The sequence below is a fragment of the Antennarius striatus genome, chromosome 17 (assembly GCF_040054535.1).
Source record: "Antennarius striatus isolate MH-2024 chromosome 17, ASM4005453v1, whole genome shotgun sequence".
In the NCBI taxonomy this organism is placed as follows: Eukaryota; Metazoa; Chordata; class Actinopteri; order Lophiiformes; family Antennariidae; genus Antennarius; species Antennarius striatus.
Window position 1 is genome coordinate 2,854,928 of NC_090792.1, and position 21,391 is coordinate 2,876,318.

The 21,391-nt window shown below is 39.0% G+C and overlaps 2 protein-coding genes across 2 annotated transcripts; both read left to right on the plus strand.

The window, feature by feature from the left end:
• Window positions 1–6,195: 6,195 nt before the first annotated feature.
• Window positions 6,196–10,510, plus strand: LOC137611267 (alcohol dehydrogenase 1). Its single transcript, XM_068339369.1, has 9 exons — window positions 6,196–6,320; window positions 7,427–7,528; window positions 7,775–7,916; window positions 8,064–8,151; window positions 8,391–8,610; window positions 8,748–9,008; window positions 9,183–9,315; window positions 10,006–10,144; window positions 10,344–10,510. The coding sequence occupies exons 1-9, from the start codon at window positions 6,303–6,305 to the stop codon at window positions 10,375–10,377; spliced, it is 1,137 nt and encodes a 378-aa protein (XP_068195470.1). The 5' UTR covers window positions 6,196–6,302; the 3' UTR covers window positions 10,378–10,510.
• Window positions 10,511–13,841: 3,331 nt separating this feature from the next.
• LOC137610865 (alcohol dehydrogenase 1-like) lies at window positions 13,842–19,388 on the plus strand. Its single transcript, XM_068338747.1, has 9 exons — window positions 13,842–14,093; window positions 14,350–14,451; window positions 15,185–15,326; window positions 16,392–16,479; window positions 16,743–16,965; window positions 17,585–17,845; window positions 18,621–18,753; window positions 18,858–18,996; window positions 19,092–19,388. The coding sequence occupies exons 1-9, from the start codon at window positions 14,076–14,078 to the stop codon at window positions 19,132–19,134; spliced, it is 1,149 nt and encodes a 382-aa protein (XP_068194848.1). The 5' UTR covers window positions 13,842–14,075; the 3' UTR covers window positions 19,135–19,388.
• Window positions 19,389–21,391: the final 2,003 nt, after the last annotated feature.

Consider the following 21,391-nt stretch of genomic DNA (forward strand, 5'->3'; position numbering starts at 1 on the left):
ATATCTGTCGTTTCAATTTAAAAGTGAATATCTGCTAGTATAAAGTTTATTGGGGTCAAGTCCATCGTGAAATAGGTCAGTTCAAGAAGAAGAATTATAAGAATTCATTCGTCTGATTGAAATGAACCCTGGATCTCATTCACTTCACACATACTGTATCCCAGAACCCATAATCCAGAGTAAATGGTCAGGAGTCATCTTGTAGATCAGTCACACAGAGAACCACAACGGTTCTCCACTTGTATCAAGCTGCAGAAAATTTGAAGCACGGCATGTTAGAGTTCAGTTCCCAATGCTAATTTGATCAGCAATCACACAAATCACCCAGCATTTATTTAATTTATTAGTGTTGAGAATTTCAATTGGGGTAATTTTTGTTTTTTTTTAAATATCATGTTACCTCTGGACCCCGTCCAACTCCTGCTGTGTTCCCCCACCATCCAGCAGACCTGGTAGAACCACTGATACTGAAACTAACTACATGTATAATTATGACATTCCCAAATATATTCATTTTCAAACTTCATGCTTTTTTTTTTGTTCTGGTATTTAAGGTCTTGTTAGATTTAACTGAATTTGGTCCACCTTTTTTATATATAGAGAGATTTTATATTGTTTCACATTAAGTGGATTATGTGTAATATTTTGTTAATGGTGAGGTAACAGTGAAAGTATGGCTGTCCTTATGAATTGTATGGTATAAACCACTGTGGTGTCAAATAATGTTTTGGTTAAATTACCACACATCAGAGATAACTATTTTCTGATACTTTGCCTTTTGAAGCAAAGGATTTAGTAAGAATTCTTTGTTGTAAACTTGCATCGTTCATTCTTACATTGAAATCAGTAGGTCATTAAAATAATAAAGACATCTATTTTCAATGCCTGCTGTTTGGTTGAGACATTTTATTCATCATGCATCCCATGTTGAATATATACTCACAAGTCATCCTGGATGTACGTAGCTGGTAAGAATGGTTATCTTACAATTATGAGGGAGTATTATGGTGAGGGTCGAAAAAATAATAATTGCTTATTAAATTATCAATTTATGGGGAGTCTGCATCGTATGGTGGGTGGTGAGAAGTGGATTTGTAGACCCCCACCTCTATTTAGAAACCATCATTCCAATTTGACACAGGCGGTTTGTTTCCCTTTCAAACATGATTTACAGTATTTTCCTCACTATAAGGCTCACTGGAATATAAGGCGCACCTTGAATGAATGGCCCATATTAAAACTTTTCGTATATAAGACGCACTGGATTATAAGGAGCATGGTCAGTTTTTGAGAAAATTAAAGACTTTTAGGTGCGCCTTATAGTGCGGAAAACACCGTAATTCCAATTTGATGCAAGCGTGTTTGAATCTGTTCTCCTTTGGCGATTAATCAGTATACCACTGAGGTTGTAACAAATCCTATACAGGGTACCAATCATATTATGACATCAAAACAAGCACGCCATCACCTCTGAGGGCACAAGTGTCCCCCCTCATTGTCCCGGGGCAGGGCTACCCCCAATGTCCTCAATCAACAGAGGCTCCTTTGGTTCCCAGGTCACTGTTGCTCTGCGCTTTATGATCTAGAGGGCATTGAAACAGCATGAAATCTCACATAATGTAGCAGGGCTACAATTAAACTACACCACAATGGGCTGTTGGAAAAAATGGCACGACCTATAACTAAAACCCCCCACAAGCCCCGATTTAAGAAACTTGGAATAACAAGTTCATAAAATCAGAAACACAAAATCATCTGCAGCATTTTATTGTTACAGCTCACGGAGCGCTGGATGAAATGTTGCTATCTTTTTGTGCGATGAGTTGAAAGCAAACACTCATCAAAGTGACTAATGCACCGCTGTGCAAAATGTTTTACTGTATGTTTTTATTTCCATGTCAGCAGTGTAGAAAAGTTTCCTTGTCTTTGATACAGCTGCTGCTGAAAAAGCAAGAATCACTAAGCTGAAAAGATGAAGTTTAAAGCCAGCAGAAGATCTAACAGAAAGGATTTCATTATAAGTGCATAATTTATTTAATAAAAGTTCAGTTGAGCACTGAGTAAATCATGAAGTCACACATATTGAAGTGTTTTTCCTGTTTTTCTTGGTCAACTTTTCTTCCACTACAGATTTACAATCAACTGTTAGGCTTCTACTATTATCTCTTGGCCCACTAACCCCTGATCTTTGCCAAAATATACATGACATTTGCAGAAGAGGTTCACGCTGTGGCCTGAGTCAAACCAGGACAGGCGATATTTCACAAAGGCACAGGGGACAGAAAGAAAAGAAGAAAAAAAAGGATCTGAAGTAATTAATTTAAATATCGCTGGTTTAAGGAGGATAAATATGCACACACATACAGCTATGGCATATACACACCAGAATTAACATCTTATACAATTAAAACTGCACTGGAAATATGAAATCATTATTATATCCAGAATGACTCCACATTCAACTGAAATCAATGTTTGTTGTTTTCCTGATTTTTTGTCCCAGCTGTGGTCAGGTTTCCGTAACGCAACGCTGCTCTTGGTTCACCTTCATCATGAGGCTTTATCTTAATACTAAAAGTAAATCACACTGTCAGACAATATGGACAGTCAGCCTAGAGTTCAGCCTCCATCTGGCATCACCATGAAACAGCTGTCTTTTACTATCATTGTTTATCCTTATTTCTTTTTAACTGTAGGGAGAATTAGCTGGAAACTACAAAACAAGAGCTGCGCATTTATTTCAATATCTTCAGCATTTTCTTACACGAACAGTTTTGGAATCTACCAGTGACCTGCATAATGTAAAGAAATGCCCATCACTGACAGTGTAAAGTATATTATTCACCACTGAAATACTCTTCTGGACAACTAAGTTTTTTTTTTATAGTTGAGTGTATAATAGGATGATTAGCATTCATTATCAGTTTGAAGTTAAGAAAATATCACAAGGTTTAAATTTGTGTGAATGATTAGTGACATGAGAAAGAAAGCTGACGGACTTGAGAGAGGTCAGGGAAATCTGAGGAGCCAGATAGAACTATATAAACATTCAGACGGGAAATGATTGCACTTTGATGGTACTTCAATGATGTACCCCCCCAAAAAAATGTCTTGTGGAATAAACACAAGTCGTAACTACACAAAGGTTTATTTTATAAGAATTAAATAGAACTTGATGTAATAACAAACCAGCTACAATAAAACGGAGCTGTCTGCCCTACTCTTAAAGTCATAATCTTTACCTGTGCATTTTAATTCAACTTTTTATTAGAATATATAATAGCAGAAAACACCAATCCCTTTGTCTTTCTGTCCCTTTCACCTAAAGGAAATACAGCCTGTCCTGTTTTCACAACTCATTACAAACTATGCAGATTTTTTTGTGCAACAGTAGCAAAGATGAGGAGCCAAGAAAGATAATGTCAGAACCCAAAGAGTTCACTCCAGTTCAATAGCAGATTAGAAACTAAAAAAAACCTAAAACAGTATAAACTTCAAGGCAAACTGTTTTGTTTGTCATGAGTGATTAAACTGATCCGCTCTTAGTAAGTTTGTCACGTCACCTGCATCGCCTAAAGTGACGCAGATTGTCGCACTCGGATATGTAATAATGTTCCTCTCATTTGAAATTGCAGAAATTTCAGAAAGTCTTTGGATTTCCAAAAAAAAACCCCATCCTAACACAGAACTTGTGAGATATTAAATATGTACCTGACAGATCCATTGTCAAACACTGAAGCTCTGGCAGAATGCTGACATCCTCACTAGTCTATATTAGGACAAGGAAATGAAGCTGGCATTTACCTGCAAGTTTAATTAATGATTTATTGTTGAAATTTTAGGTACTTTTTATTCTTAATATCAATAGAGAACAGTTTTAGAAAGAAAACAATCCAAATATTAATCTATCCGCATGACAAGGTTGTGTCAGTGGACACCATCTTCCAAGTTCTTCTCTATGGCATCATAGAGAGCGTTAGAGGCACTGAACTTTGTCATTATTTACAGGATAAATTAAATATTGATGTCTCATTGTGAACAGTTGAATGTTTCTGTTGTTAATTTTGTCTTGGCAATGCGTAGATCAATGCGTATTTGTGGTAGTGAGCCCAACAAAGTGGCTTATAATAAAAGGGTTAGTTGTTTAGCTCCTGTGTAGTACAGCTTACACTCTTTTCAGTCAATCAAACATGTGTAACATGACCAAAAATCTATTCTTTTGTATATAAAGATTACAAAAGTTTGGATGACTTTATGTTGAACCTGGATCCACATGTGCTGTTTTTGGCCTGGGAGCTGTGGGATTTGTTGCAGTCATGGACAACAAGAACGCAGTCGCCAAAAATCCAGAAGTCTACACCATAATCACAGTTTTCATCACACCACGGAATACCCAGAATGCCGAGGTTTTTAGCAAGACCGATTTAATGAACTGCAAGGATCACAATAAACCCAGGTGTTTTCTGAAACAGCTGCTGAATTCATGGCGATACATATATATGAGTGTGATTCTTTACCAAGGAAGTATCGAACCGTTAAAGCATGTGTTTTCCAATCTGCTTTCTGAATTTGAAGCATTTAGGTCACTTTCAGTAGCATGAGTAAACAGTGTGACCATAGCTTATGGGTCTTTCCTGGATACACAGCCACTTCCAGTAATGTACTCAAATGGCCTTTTTTTCACAGCACACAGATGATTCTGACTCTCCAAAATAACAATATTGTGGTGCTTTCAATGACGGCATAACTACCTGAGCTCCAGCTCCAGTATGCTGTACTGAAAATCAACATAACAGAATTTGCATATGCTGCAATACTAATAAATAATACAAATAATAAAAACAAAGATATCTCTCATGTAATGCACCAAACATGTGATTGGTCTAATGGCTTCAGCCTTGTTCAGTGGATTAAATGCCCTTGGTGACAAAACATTTATAGTGTTCATTCACACAGATGGAATTTGAGGCTTCCTTATTGATGCGAGGTTTTTTTTTGTTTTTTTTGTGGTGCATTTTGGCAGAGTGTCTTCTCTCCAGATAATATTTTCATACCCTATGTTCTCCATCAACAGAGAAGTCCAGTCTTTGAAACTGATGTTCAAATCCTACTGGTACTTTATGTTCATATTCTGTTTTTGTGGTTTATGGAGAATAGCAGATAATAAGGACATTTTGCGCCACCCTTCCTCCAGTCAGCCTGCGCTGTTTCCATTTCACTGTACATTTACTGCAATTAATTATATTCAACTTCATCTGCAAATTGTCTTTAGGTGGGAGTGGGTGCGTGAATGGCGTGCGTTTGTTTTTCTTGTGGCTCCACGGTTCGCTGGCGATGCGCCCGGGGTGTCCCCTGCCTCTCACCCATAGCCAGCAAGAATAGGGTCCAGCAGCACCCGTGATCCACAAAGTGGAGGAAGTTGCTGTGGATAGGCGATTACAGGGGCCTATGGATGGATGGATGGATGGATTGATGGATTGATGGATGGATGGACGGATGGACGGAATTAACCGTTCATTACAACCTTTGCTAGTGGAGAAAGTCCATTTGTGCTGATATGGAAACATTATATCACTTATCATAATAATAGAAATCCTTGCATAAAAATTAAAATGTGGATGAAATTTTTTAAAAAGCAAACAGAATGAGGAAACCAATTTTTGGGGGGTTCCGTTCAAAGCACATGTGAAATTGTATTGAATTGTGTACATTTTTGTCCAATAAGTTAAAATCTAATTTCCATCAATGTTGTACAATATCTTATCTGTGGCTGTAAAACTATTTGTCTTGCTTGGGTGGGTCATTACGGTGGAAACTGTTGGCACGGCGATAATAATACGCAGAACAGCAGCTGTCATAAACACCAACCTGACTTCAAAATGCTGTTTCTGATGACTCATTTGCTGACTCACTCCCCCTACACATATACAGGTACTGTATATATATGTGCTTCATATCAGCATTTGTGATTTCCTGTTAGATAATGAGTAAGACGCAAATAAATGCAGTATTAAATACAGGTGTTTTACCAGGTTTATGTCATTTTATATATATACATGTTGTTCTCTATGATTTAGGTAAAGAGAACGTTCATCTTTACTTTTTTTTATGCAGACATTGATAACCAGTAACTCTAAGCACATTCAAAAACTAGCAGACCCTGCCCATGTGCATGTTTACATAGCTGCCTATTCTTGCAGCAGTACTTAAGCTCTCCTCCACTACTCCACATTCTCTCCTCCTCTCTTTCCTGCGCTTGCAGCTCTTGCTTTATCGACAAACTCGTCATCTTTCCTGCAAAAATGTCCACAGTTGGTAAGGTAGGTATACCTTTGAAAAGTAATAGTGCTGTGAATGAGTGAGATGGTTTTCAGAGGATAGTTTAAGTACATGAAGTATAGCAGACCAGAATTCTGTAATAAACATTTACTGTAATATTAGAAGCTTCTAATTGTAATCGCTTTGTGCATGTGGTGAGTGTCCAGGTGTGATATGCAAAACTTATTCATGTTGTGCTCTAATGTCTTCTCTGTTTAACATGTCTTACACATGCATACTTATCTCCGTCAAACTAACTTTGTCTTTTATTAGAGGCTACAGTAATAGGTACTATGCTATTCTCATTCTGTCTTCGTATTACATGACTCATATTGTCAGTTTTATCCGACTGTATGTTTTGGCAGAGATGAGATGTTGGCGGGCCAAGAAAGATAATGATGGAAGTTTATAGTGGCATTAAACATTAACAGAGAGAGAATGAAAAGAGGACACTTCATGCGTGTGGACACATAACTTCTTGAGTCTGTGGTTTTCTTATTACATTGATACATTTAATCAAAAGCGTGTTTGTCAGATGTTTTGTCTGAACTTTTGTGATTTTTTTTTTGTACAGCGCGCCCTTGTTACTCGCAGTTAATGCGTTCCAGGAACCACCAGCAAAAATGAAAATCCGCAATATAGCGATGAACTATTTATTTTATTATTTACCGTAATTTAAATGTTTATGAACCCTCCCCATACTGATATTAACCACCCTTCAATTTATAATTACCTTCTCCCAAACTCTTATAGACTGTTTAAAGCACTTTTGTGTCTCACGGAAGTGCCCTGCGCACCGAGACTCATGGAACACAGCGCACTTCCGGATTCCGTCAGCCAATAGAATGCATATACGATATCATGTGACTACCTACTAAAAAGCAGCTAGATTTCCTTTTGGAAAAGCAGTGAAATAGAAACCATTGGTCTTCAGTGTATATGATTATATTTAAAATGGGGCGTGCTTTAATTTCATAGTGAAAAATGTTGTTTTTTCTAGGTTAATGCAAAAAGCAGGATTTTGAGGAATGGTGACTTTCCAAAATCCATCCTAATAGTTCACTTTTGAACCATCTGAGTGATCTAATCCTGTGTCACCGCTCTTTAGGTCATAAAATGCAAGGCAGCGGTGGCCTGGGAGCCCAACAAGCCTCTGGTGATGGAGGAGATTGAGGTGGCCCCACCCCAGGCCAATGAGCTCCGCATTAAGGTGAGAGACGCAACCAGTTCAGAGATGACTTTATTTACTTCATCAACCACAAATCCAGGTGACATCAGCTAAATAAAGTTGTATTCCTGTGTTTATAGTTTATCTTCCAAACTCTTTACATAAACCCAAGACTATAGCATGTACGTTTGATTTGCTGAGGTTTTGACAGTTGCTCAAGAAAAAAAAAAAGAATTCTGGAAAAAAGAAACCAGTGTCAGTGTTTTAATTGTGTGATTTCTGGTGCAGATTGTGGCAACTGGTGTATGCCACACAGACCTGTATCATCTGTTTGAGAGTATGCATAAAGAGGGCTTCCCAGCTGTCCTGGGCCACGAGGGAGCTGGCATCGTGGAGAGTGTTGGGCCTGGGGTCACTGAGTTCCAACCAGGTCAGTAAACTTTGTGACCTTTGTGCTTAAAATACAGATTTCTACTGGTTTAGTGAGGTTTATTGTTAATTAATGAGCATACTTATTTCTTGGATCACCAATTCTAATGTTCTTATGTAACCTGACTTCATAATTTTTGTCGCCCAGGAGACAAAGTCATCCCTCTGTTCATATCCCAGTGTCGAGAATGTCGCTTCTGTAAGAGCCCCAAGACCAACCAGTGTGAGAAAGGATGGTAAGCACATGTTTTTCTTTTCAACACTAAATGACATAAAGTTATAGATCCATTCTATCATCCACGTCTTTGTATATATAACAGTTCTCACTTTTTCAGAGGACTAACTTGTCCTGGTGTCTGTTGAACTCAATCATTGCTTTTGTGGCAGATTGTTCACGTTATTTGTTGAACTAAAAGCTCAAGGCTAATGAATAAATAGAAATTTCAGGTTAATTTTAATACAAATTTCTATTTAGGGCTGCTGATCGTCATGATGTGATGTCAGCCGTGGATACCAGGTTTACTTGCAAGGGCCAGAAGGTGTTGCAGTTCATGGGAACCAGCACCTTCTCTCAATACACCGTGATGAATCAGATGGCTGTGGCTAAAATCGACCCTGATGCCCCCCTGGACAAAGTGTGCCTCCTTGGATGTGGGGTTTGCACTGGATATGGAGCCGCAGTCAACACTGCTAAAGTCAGTAGGTTTATATTATTATTATAATTATTGAGAGCAAATACTTGTCATAAGTTGCTCCCACACTGTCGAAAAGTTTGGAGCTATAAGAAGTCCAACCTCATGTGCCAAGTTAACCTACTGTGCTTTGTCCTCAGGTGGAACCAGGCTCTACATGTGCTGTTTTTGGCCTGGGAGCCGTGGGATTGGCTGCAGTCATGGGCTGCAAGAACGCAGGAGCCAAGAAGATAATTGCGGTTGACATTAATCCAGACAAGTTTGAGAAAGCCAAAGTGTTTGGCGCGACTGATTTTGTGAACCCCAAAGACCACGATAAACCCATCAGCCAAGTGCTTTCTGAGATGACTGGAGGAGGAGTGGACTTCTCCTTGGAATGTGTTGGAAATGTGGGAGTCATGGTAAGGCAAGGGGAGATTTTTGTATAGAAGTTTGTTTGTTTTAACATCATTGTGTGCCTAGCTGTGAATAATTGTAGGTATTCTCAGATTTTTACAGAGTTTTCTCAACTTTTCTGCTGATTTGACATCCTGTAGTTACAACCCCTCTGACTTTGTGACGTAACTCTCTCTTAGCGCAGTGCTCTGGAGTCCGTTGTGAAAGGTTGGGGTGTCAGCGTGTTGGTTGGTTGGACAGATATGTTTGACATCTCTGCACGACCCATTCAGCTCATTGCTGGACGCACATGGAAGGGATCCCTGTTTGGAGGTGAGACGCCTGAGACCAGGGACATCTTGATGGGATAAGGCCTGCATTTTTTTTTTTCATTCATTCATTCATTTTCTAACCCGCTTAATCCGCTAATGCGGGTCGCGGGGTAGCCAGTGCCTATCCTGGCAGTCTCAGGGCGTGAGGCGGGGGACACTCCGGGCACGACGCCAGTGCACCGCGGAGCCACATAGAAACAAACAAACAACCATTCACACACACACACTCCTATGGTCAATTTGGGACCGGCCAATCAACCTGAAGCGCATGCTTTTGGAGGTGGGAGGAAGCCAGAGAACCCAAAGAGAACCCACGCAGACACGGGGAGAGCATATGAACTCCGCACAGAGCGGGACTCGACCCGGGTCCGCCGTGTTGTGAGGCAGCAGCGCTAACCACTGTGCCACCGTGCCGCCCTTTTTTTTTCAATTTAATTTAATTTGTTTTGTGAGATAATATGGCTAACTATTTTCAAATTATGTCTGTGTTGGAATCAGGGAGGTTACCAAGTTACATTAAATGTTCAGCCAAACCACTGGTTAGAGTACCATCTAAATTATTTTCTGTCTCCTCAAGCAACGATAAGCTTTTTTGACTTAACAGTTGCCATACATTTGAGTTTAAATTGCAATCATTGAACAGATATTACTGATAGAGTATTTACTTTTGCTTTCTGATGTGTGTTTTCAGGATTTAAGAGTAAGGATGGTGTGCCAGAGATGGTTAAAGCCTATCTGCAGAAGAAGGTGAAGCTAGATGAGTTCATCACTCATAAAATGACTATTGACCAAGTCAATGACGCCATTGAGTTGATGAAGCACGGAAAATGGTAAATCAACACCCTGAAATGTTCACCTTCATGTGGCATTTACTAACTGGTTATATAGATGATAATAATAATAATAATAATAATAATAATAATAATAATAATAATAATAATAATAATAATAATAATAATAATAATAATAATATGAAGAAGAAGAAAAAATAATAATAATAACATTTCCTAAATCCTGTTGTTTTTTCAGCATCCGGTCCGTCTTGAGTGTGACTCCACAATGAGGTCATCGTGATGTTTTCACTGACAACACGGCTATTCAGTGACCTGCAGCTATGTTGTACTCAGTGTTAACAAAAGATTCATGCACACAATCTTCACCGTTGTCTGTGTCGTGCTATTAAATTCTATACTGGATTTTATTTTGTGTGGTGTGTGATTTGCCCTTCTGAGGTTAAGGTGTCTTTGCATGCAGTGTTTATTTCCTAGAATTTAAATAGAAGTTATTTCTCCTATTGAATTACCTAATGGGCTCATCTTTGAGGAGCAAAATTTCTCTAATTTTTATGTTTACATGTTGGCTACTAATGAAAATGTGCTGGCTGTGCAATAGTGTGTTGAAATACAGCTGTTTAAATCTTTTTCAAAGCAGTAAAACAAAGGCACTATCATTGGCAGAGGATAATCCAGTTAATGATAATCCAATCCCACAGTATATTAAGAGTTCAATATTACCATGTCCTTTGCCCTCTTAGTTAATCCAGGTTACGCAATAACGGTTGGATCTTTACCTGAACAGATTGTTTACACGTGGAATAGACCCAGCAATTAAATTCCTCCATGGAACTTTTTTGGTATCAAAATAGCATTTGTAGATGAATGGATTAAGTATAAATCAGGTGATACGGTATTCTTTCACCATAAGTTATCAATATTTAATCAATAAAGAAATGGCTGAGCCAAAAACGCAAACTTTTCAGAGTTCACTCATCTTTGCTTTCTAAACATATGTATACTTTAAAATAAAATCATTATATTAACATAACTTGTTTTCACATTCAGTGTAGTTATTAGCGGCACAAAAATGTTAAATGTAGAATAATAAAAGTTTTGCAAAATATGGAAGAGATGTAAACAACTATAAAACTGAACAACTACGTAAGATGTGAAGTGAAGCGGTGCCAGTTAATGACAATAAAACTCTCCCCTCAGTCGGTGTTGGTGATTCAAGCTTATCATGCAGTACAGCATCAAAAGTCATTTCCAGCACAACTTGGTCCACGCATCTGTTGTTTTTTTTTAAATGAAAAGGCAAAGAATAAAACCATTCGTCATGCAGATCACTGGACATCTTTACGTTTATGTTCACATGGTACAATTGTAGCTCCATGCTGCTTTTAAGGCCCAAAAAAGTTTTGCTCCTTTGTAAATTTGTATATGCAAGATCGTCTTTAACCAGGCAGATTTTTTTAAAAATTGTTATCTGGAAACAATTGTGCAGACTTTATAACAGTACCTTATATGAGTTCCCTATGGACTCCAAGAGTTTTTGTTTCATTTTTTTCCAACAGATTTAATAAAATCTGTTATCATCATACCCGCTGTGAGAACCTCCTTTGTTACTTTTCTGTTGTTGTTGAAGGTAGTAAGCTGAGCCATCTGTCAGCGTTTCCCCATTGATGTTCTTTCTTTACTGCTACCTCATTACACACTCTCTCTGCATGTTCAGCACTTCTGTCTACCTTTCTGATTCTGATTCAAAGCAAACAGTATCCCAAGACACACATTGTGTTTGAGCATGCATTTGAGTATTGAGTTGTCGTCCTGCACAGCGATTATGTTGGTGACTTACTAGCTCTCCTATCAGAGGCACACATCCATTGAGGTTTTCAATGGCAGTCAATCTATCTTTGATAAAGGCACATATGGCTTCAATAGCAGTCACCAATATGAGTTACACCACAATTCTGGATGTATGTCATTCATAGTCTGTGTCCATGCAGAAAGAGAAAATAACCAGTAGGTTGATTCCTAGTAGTCACCTGATTTCATCTGCTATGTTGTGAACTGGTTCCAAAGAAAAAATCCTCTTGTGCTGAACCCATCAGCACCATCTTTAGGGTCTGGGAGGTGTTGAAGAACCACATTTCACCCAGTCTATGAAATTCCTGTGAATTGGCACAAAAGATCTCACATGGATATTCCTGCTGTCAAGGGAGTGTACAACTGTACACTCCCTTGACACTTGTGATTTCTGTGGGGTTGTGTACATAAAACATTTTGAAGTGTCTTTGTGCCGGGACCATTATAATGTGCACATATACAACAATCATGGAAATAAGCGATATCACTGACTGAGCTGTGTTTTCTGGTAGGAGACCACTGATATTCTCGGAGACAATGAGATAATCAAATAATATTTACCAATTTATAGTGATTCCAAGACAAAGAACTTAATTGCAGTTAGCTGGATTTATGCTGACTTAACATATCGAGATGGGTAGAGACTCGTAGGTTGTTCCATTCTGCAATTTAATTAAATTACTTTTGACTGTCTGCATTGTCAGAATGCTTACAGGTATGTGGCCTTCACCAGCAAACACCATCAGCACTTTCCTTTTAGTGGAGCACCAAAGCAGATCAATGATTTACTTCTTTGTTACTACTGCTTTGCTTTTGAAGCACACACTCATAAATGCTACATAAACCGTTTCATGATCCCAAAGGAAATTTGAGAAACACAAATGTCCATCTCCCCAATATGCAAATCCGCATTACAAGGAAATGAAAAACTAATCCAGAAACTATTTTACAAGGGAAATATATTCACTGAAAGTTGATGACTCAACGGTATTTTATTTATTGTTTGCTAAATTTAATTTTATACAATATATTCAGAGCAACATTCACCAGTAATTCATCAAATGAGATCAGATGCACAACCCTCTTGTCACACGTAAGCTATGCATATTCATAACAGTCAAGATGCTTCAATGCACAGAATAAACGACCACATTAATCAGTGGTTCTGAAAAGTTAACACAAACAGACCTTACGGTAAAGAAGTGGTCTAAGTATTGTGAAGCTGGTCCATAATTACAAAGGCAGTGAAAAACTCACAGCTGACAATGATATTAGGAAACCGAAAGATAAACACACCAAATTCTGATTAATATACGTTTCATTTTCACTACTGCCAACATTTCATTTGAATATTTTTCAGACTTAGTTTTCATGTAACTCTCTTGTTGTTACAGTTTAATCTTTTCTTGAGTCTAATTATTTATTTAATGTAATGATTCACCTTCCAGAACCACATTCAACCAGATGCTGATTCACATAGTCTTAATAAAAGACAGTATACAACTAGCCAGATTGTGCCCTATGGCGACACAATCTACCTACCAATCATAGGTAGATCTACACAACTACACTCTCAGAAGGAAGGGTCCCCTGAGGATTATTCACAGATTGACTCTATCTAAAACCATTAGACAGAACCATAGTCGCTCCCTTCTTTTGACAGATTTCAAAAGAATTTGTCAAACGAAATGGTTCTACAAAAAAGTGGTTATTTAAAGAACAATGTTTGAAAAAGCAAGTACCTGAAGAACCTCAACACACTTATCTTTTTCCCCTTTTCTTGCATAACCACTGCTGGAAATCATTATTGGATGACTGATGACAGCCAAACATACCTGTGGGAAACTCTGAGGGAACGTTTGATAGGATATTCAGGACATCCTCGTCCCGTTGGCTGCTGCACCTTTTTAACAGCAGCTGATGGATCTTTTTGGAACCTTCTTTTCTTAGTGTGTGCTTGCTGTTTGTGTAGTCTTACGTTATCTGTTGCCTTGATTCAGGTCAGTTCATTGACCCCAGAGGAAGGTGGACAGGGCTGAGCTGCTGTTACAGTAAATATAACCATCAAGTCCAGGAACCTTTCATTCCGGTGTTTTAATTCATTGCTGTTTTTTTAGAGATGGACACAGCTGGCAAGGTAACCATCATTTCATATACAGTATTGACACAATGTTTGTGTCAATATTATCTATTCTTGCTCTCATAAAATAAAATCTGACTAAAATTGTTTGAATATTATTTGCTTGAATGTGCTTATGTAATGGCTGCATTTCTCATTTGTATTTGTGAAACTGATTTAGTGCATCCTTGTGTTGTATTTCATTTCCCATCTGGCTATGGATGTGTACTATATACGTACTATATATTAAATATTATATATCAATACTCTCCAGGTCATCAAGTGCAAGGCAGCGGTAGCCTGGGAACCCAACAAGCCTTTGGTGATTGAGGAGATTGAGGTTTCCCCGCCAGAGGCCAACGAGGTCCGCATCAAGGTCAGAGATGTCACTTACAAAAAAACACAGAGACACCTGGTCTATTACTGTATATATGTCAAAAAAAAGAATATGGAGTCCATTTCAGAAGTAAAATAGACAATTATGAATTTGGTCGATCTCAATGTCAGCAATTCTTACCCCAGTTTGAATCCCTGTTTTGAAAAGCATCTAGTACTGAGATGCTTTTCCAAACAGGGATTCTACTGTAACATGTAGAACGTGACTTACCTTTAGAGTGAAGGAAGAAGAGAGGGGAATTATTGTCAGAGAATGTTGTCATCAGAGAGATCACTAGCCTTTGCTTTATCACCCATGATAAACAGTCAAGTATTCAAGGTACAAAGTCTGATGCTCTGAGATGCTCCCGGAGCCAACAACAAACAAGAGGGGGACACGAGTGTTGGAAATGCATGAACGCAGCAGTACTGCCCCAGCGGGGGTTGTGGCAGAAAAGAGGAACTGCAGGAAAATAGTTGGATATGGTTTCGCGCTTGTCCATGTTATTACCTGGATGAGGGACATGGACCTAATTTTCTCTACAACTACATCATGCCAAAAGATGTTCCTTGGTTTTTTCACAAGTCAGACTTCAATAAGCCCAGACATCAAGAATGCATATCAAAAAAAGGGTTCAGGGCTTCACAAAAATTATAACATTCTGTTTTCTTGTGTTACAATCATACAGGTTCATCTCATTTGTGTTTTGATTGTTCTTTTGTCTTTGGTGCAGATTGTAGCGACTTCTGTGTGCCATACGGACCTCCACCACCTTTTGGAGAGTATGCCTAAAGAGGGGTTTCCAACAGTGCTTGGCCATGAGGCAGCTGGGATAGTGGAGAGTGTCGGGCCTGGAGTCACTGAGTATCAGCCTGGTCAGTTTGAAATACAATGAAACATGTTGGTGTACTTTTTCAAAAACTGTGTTATAACTATTTTCTTGTTCTGTCAGAATACCCTGTCTGTAAGTACAATACAGCTGTTCGCTTTATTCGCTTTGTAGGGGCGGCAGTGGCTCAGTGGTAAAGCGGGCGGTAGAGCGGGTCGTCCTATGATTTAAGATCGGCGGTTCGATTCCCGCTCCCGCCCCCCCAAAAATACCCGGAGGTGAGCTAACAGTGGGAGGTGTCAGCTCATCTCCAGAGCACTGCCGAGGCACCCTTGAGCAAGGTGCCGTCCCCTTTACAAATTGCTCATTTGAGGCGCACCAAGAAGGAGCTGCCTGCCACTCTACCTCCCCTGCATGCCTACAGGCCCCTTTGTGTGTGTGTGTGTGTGTGTGATACAGGGGCCTGTACTCACAAATATGTATGCATGCGTTTGTAATCAGTAGCTGGAGTGTGCTTTCTTAATTTCCCTTCGGGGATCAAACCAGTATATAAAATTTTTTTAAAAAAATTATGGTTCTAAAATACAGTATGCCCTCGCGCATTCGAGCATCAACACTCACGACTTCACCTCATTGCTGATTAGTAGGTAGTCACGTGATTCCATACCCGCATTCTATTGGCTGACAGAATCAGGAAGTGCATTGCATTCCGTGAGTCTCGGAATGCAATGCACTTCCATGAGACACAAAAGTGCTTTAAACAGTGAATAAGAGTGTGGGAAAAAGGTAATACAGATAGACGGTGATTTAATATCAGCATGGGGAGGGTTCATTAAGCTTTAAATTATTTAAATAATAAGATACGTAGTTTGTCGCTATATCACGGAATTCATTATTCGCGTGTGGTTCCTGGAACGCATTGACCGTGAGGAACGAGGGCACACTGTATACTGTATGGATATTTTAAAAAGTGAGTGGCACAAGAAAGCCTCAGTTTACTTTGGATTACTTATGCATTTAAGTCAAGTTGCTTAGAATTTTATAACTCTACTTTTAAAGCTGTCCTAAAATGAATTCCATGGTGATGTGACACTATTGTCATATCTTCCAGGAGACAAAGTCATCCCTCTGTTCATCGCACAGTGTAGAGAATGTCGCTTCTGTAAGAGCCCAAAGACCAACCAGTGTGAAAAGGCATGGTGAGCTCAACAGTTAGGTCAACAATTAGGTGCAGCGTGAAACCGCTGCCCGTCACTCTGCCTCCCCTGTATTGTACTAATTGCATGCCTACAGGCCATAGTGTGTTGTGTGTTTGTTTCAGGGGCCTGTACACTACATTGTTTGCACTCATGCATGTCTAACACATATATATGTATGTATGTATAGCAGCATAGTCTGAGTGAAAAGATCATCTCTCCACTGGGGACAATAAATTTAATTTTAATCTTTTATCTTTATTCAGGAGGTCTACTTCTCGTCCCAATGTCATGGCACCAGCAGAGTCCAGACTGTCCTGTAAGGGCAAGATGCTGCTGCAGTTTGTTGGAACCAGTACCTTCTCTGAGTACACTGTGGTCCATGAGACGGCTGTGGCTAAGATCGACCCGGCTGCCCCTCTGGACAAAGTTGGTCTTATCGGATGTGCAATCTGTACAGGATATGGAGCAGCAGTTAATAATGCAAAGGTGTGAATTTAACACTTATAAGTTGCTTCTGTCATTTTTTTTTTTGTACTCTCAAGAAACTTAAAAGCACATCACTTTTTGGGTCCATTTGAAAAAGCCTTTTCTGTATTTAAATTGTTATATGTACATGGAGGGGATGTCTAAGAATGTTTTATTCAAGTGACTCTGAAGATAAAAGGTTTCAACATGTGTAATTAATACCTGGGAGAAGTCATGAATTTGACAATTTTTCAATATCTAATTATGATAATACTAGATTAGCAAAAATAGGAAATGGGGACGAATAACAAAAGATATATCAGTAGTTTTCGCACTGTACAATAAGATGTAATATACATGAAAGATGAAAAAAGATAAACATGACAGCTTTCATAAAGTTGAAGTGAATGCATTGCAGACTTTCTTATGTTGATTAAATGCATTCCAAGACAATAAATTGTCACGTAGTGTAGAATGACTGCCGGTGACAAAATTAGATCTTTATGAATATAAAGTATAACAAAAACTCAGTTTGCCCAAATCCTTTTGAGGAGGCTCAATAATAATCTCATTGAGCATATTACAAACCTATTGCCAAAAGTTGCTTGGTTGTTGTTGACTAAAGTGTGTTTTTCCTCAGGTGGAACCAGACTCTACCTGTGCTGTTTTTGGTCTGGGAGCCGTGGGATTGGCTGCAGTCATGGGCTGCAAGAGCGCAGGAGCCAAAAGGATCATTGTTGTTGACACCAATCCAGACAAGTTTGAGAAGGCAAAGGAGTTTGGGGCGACTGACTTTGTGAACCCCAAAGACCACGATAAACCCATCAGCCAAGTGGTTTCTGAGATGACTGGTGGAGGAGTGGACTTCTCTCTGGAATGTGTTGGGAATGTAGAAGTCATGGTAAGATCATTGTTTCAATAATATCTGGAGGTATTAGTAGAAGGACCATTTACATGTGTTACTCAAACTGTTCATAAAATGCTCCAAAACAAACTTTTTAATAGTTGCACTGATGTCAAAGTGAGCATGCTCATCAGCTACAACCAACTATTATGTATCTTTCTAATACGTTTAGACATGTAAACAATATGTATTCTCAGCTTTGTAAGTCTGGTTTTGAAAAATAAAAAAAATATTGCAAAATGTGTCGGTAATGATGATCAACAGACTGAAGAGCGGCATCCCATCATTAGTCAACATCTGTCCCTGACATGAAGGTGGATATGGAAAAATATAAGCAGTTAATCAAAACAAGATGGTGTTTTGTCTAAAATGATATTTTCCTGAAATGGATGGATATACTGATTTACACAATCCATGGCTAAAATACACAAAATAGTATTTGAACTTCACACAATTTGCAATATGTGCTTTTTGTAATGAACACAACTTGTTATAGATATCAAATGTCTGATGTGAAAATTAAAATAGGAAATGCAATTGCGATCACAAGCAATTAATATAAAATGTAAACTCACTGCTTATAGTTTGAAATTGATCAGTTTGTAACTCTGATACATTCAGTTCAGTAAAGTGAGGTTTAAAAAGACGAGTCTTGCTTCCTTTGGCCTTATTTCCAGAGGTCAGATCACATGCGTTGGGTATGTTTCATTAAGATCACATTTTACACGCAGATGCCAAAAGCCCACTAATGTTCTGCTGTGTCCACCTGTAGCGCAGCGCCTTGGAGTCTTGTGTGCATGGATGGGGTGTCAGTGTGATTGTTGGCTGGACATCCTTGCATGACATTTCTACTCAACCCGTCCAGCTCATCGCTGGACGTAAATGGACAGGCTCTGTGTTCGGAGGTGAGATTTGGTAAATTGGTGGCTGTGGGACTGTTAATAAATGTCTAATTAGTTTCATTTTGCTTCAGAATTATTTCTCACATTTGATGTATTTTGTGGTTTAGGCTTTAAAGGAAGGGATGGAGTTCCTCAGATGGTTAAAGCATACCTAGATAAAAAGTTGAAGGTGGATGAATTCATCACTCACAACATGACTCTTGACCAGATCAATGATGCCATTGAACTTTTGAAGCATGGGAAATGGTAAGTTTACTTTTCTAAATTTTATTCATCATTCATGACTCATCAGCAACACAACTGCACAACTGGTAAATTTTCAAATCACTTTCATTCCATAGCATCCGAACGGTGATGAAGGTCTCCTCAGAACTAGACCGCTGAGATGTATTCCAACAACCCAGAAGAAATAAGCAATGTACCAATCTGAGAGGAATATCGCTACCCATCATACATAACTTCATTATAAAGAGATCTATCAAATTCAAATAGAGCATAATATACATATTTGACCATAAGGAGTCAAATGTGTACAAAATCCAATTTAAAACATTTCCTGTAGGGATCAATTAACAAATAATCAGATAAAGCAGTACAATTTAAAATGCACAGTATTTAATGCGAAAAATAAATGATCTACAGCGTCAACATGGTTTCCTGGTTTCCTTATTTTTGTTGTGTGTGTTTTTTTTGTTCTTTCTGGTGGACACAGCAATGTGTCATACTTTGAATGCACTTGCTTGGTTCCTTATGGAAACAAACTAGTGGTGTTTCCTTAAGTCATAAAGTAGTGCTGTTGAGGACAATTTGCAATTTACCTATAACAGAACAAACTCTGAATCAGAAACTGCAACTTGAGGAACAAAGTTATAGTCAATATACCAGTACCATTCCTGATTTCTGATTGGATAGTCAGCCAACAGCCAACTAGAATAGTCAATCAGTAACACAGGGTCGATCTGAAGCACATCCCTCTGGCCAATTTATAGACTGTGAGTCAGTGAGTCAGTTTGTGCTGTAAATGAAAACAGATATCTTGACCTATGCTCATTTTGTATAGTCAAAGCAACTCACAACACTTTCTGTTTGGCAGTTTGCAATGATTTATTAAGTCTGTGAAAAAGTCTAGTGCTTCATCAAGCACAGTTTCAGCTATAAGTTATCATCCAGTTCCATGAGAACTGCCTCAAAGCCACCCCCCCCCCATGATAACCTCAGCCCAACCTGCTCATGTGGGCATGAACCTCAATGGTGGAATATCATCCGTGGTAGTGTTTCCTAGGGAACCATAGCATGTACCTGGTGCCACATTATGATATCCCAGTCTTGCCTCATTGAATACACAACCAATTCACATAACAGCGACATTACTAACCCTGACCCTAATCAAACACTCCACAACAGGAAATGCTGGTGAGCACGTCCAAACTTGGGCATCGTCGCTTAAAAATCCACTATCTCAAGGCATGCTGGGAAACACACCAATCTGTTCCCCAACATGTCATAAAATACACATGTGGACAAAATTGTTGGTACCCCTCTGCTCATGAAAGATGAATGAAACTGACAAACTAGTACTGTAATACATAAACTTACAGAAAATTAACCAATGAAAATTAGACATTGCTTTTGAATTATGGTTCAACAGAATCAACAGAAAAACACACTAATGGAACAGGCCAAGGCAAAACGGCAGTACCCTTAACTTAATATTTTGTTGCACAACTTTTTGAGACAATTACTTCAATTGAACAATTTCTGTAACTGTCAATGAGACGTCAGCACCTGTCAACAGGTATTTTGACCCAATCCATGCAAGGAAACTGCTCCATTTGTCTCAAGTTTGAAGGGTGCCTTCTCCAGAGGACATGCTGCTACTCCTCCCATGGATGTTCAATAGGATTTAATTCAGGGCTCATAGGAGACTACTTCAGGATAATCCAATGTTTTGCTTGAAGTGAATGCATTAAGTTCAACTGAGATCAAGCTTCCTCACGTTAGGCAACGCATTTCTCCCCACATTGTCTGGAGATTTCTATACAGTCAAGACCCCATTTGCCAGATGCAGCAAACAGCCGCAGCACATACGTTTCACATTTGGGACAGTGTTTATATCTAGGTATCCTTTGTTTTTGTGTCTGTGAATGAGTTAATGTGTTCACAGACACACACAGCATGGACAAAATTATTCGTCCATACTGGTAATTAGTCGCAAACATACAGTATATAGTAAGTACAGGCCGATGGCACACACACACACACACACACACACACACACACACACACACACACACACACACACACACACACACACACACACACACACACACACACACACACACACACACACACACACACACACACACAAGGGGCCTGTCGGCATGCAAGTGATGGAGGGGTAGAGCGGTGGGCAGTTCCTTTGTGGTAAATGAGCCATTTATAAAGGGGACAGCGCCTTGCTCAAGGGCACCTTGCTTAAGGGCACCTCTGCAGTGCGCACAAGGTGAACTGGTACCTCCCACTGGCAGTTCACACTCGGGAATTTTTGTCCAACACAGTTCTTGAATCATGGATCCTTAATCAAACACGGGTCTTGATTGGATGTTTATGTCTGGTATGGAGGGTGGGAGCGAGGGGTTAA

What these genes read in the sequence shown, in the direction of transcription:
- LOC137610865 (XM_068338747.1), top strand. An exon ending in AGTCACTGAGTATCAGCCTG is followed by an intron (nt 15,327 to 16,391) that starts GTCAGTTTGAAA and finishes CATATCTTCCAG; the next exon opens with GAGACAAAGTCATCCCTCTG. An exon ending in CTTTTGAAGCATGGGAAATG is followed by an intron (nt 18,997 to 19,091) that starts GTAAGTTTACTT and finishes TTCATTCCATAG; the next exon opens with CATCCGAACGGTGATGAAGG.
- LOC137611267 (XM_068339369.1), top strand. An exon ending in CCAATGAGCTCCGCATTAAG is followed by an intron (nt 7,529 to 7,774) that starts GTGAGAGACGCA and finishes TTTCTGGTGCAG; the next exon opens with ATTGTGGCAACTGGTGTATG. An exon ending in GAAGGGATCCCTGTTTGGAG is followed by an intron (nt 9,316 to 10,005) that starts GTGAGACGCCTG and finishes GTGTGTTTTCAG; the next exon opens with GATTTAAGAGTAAGGATGGT.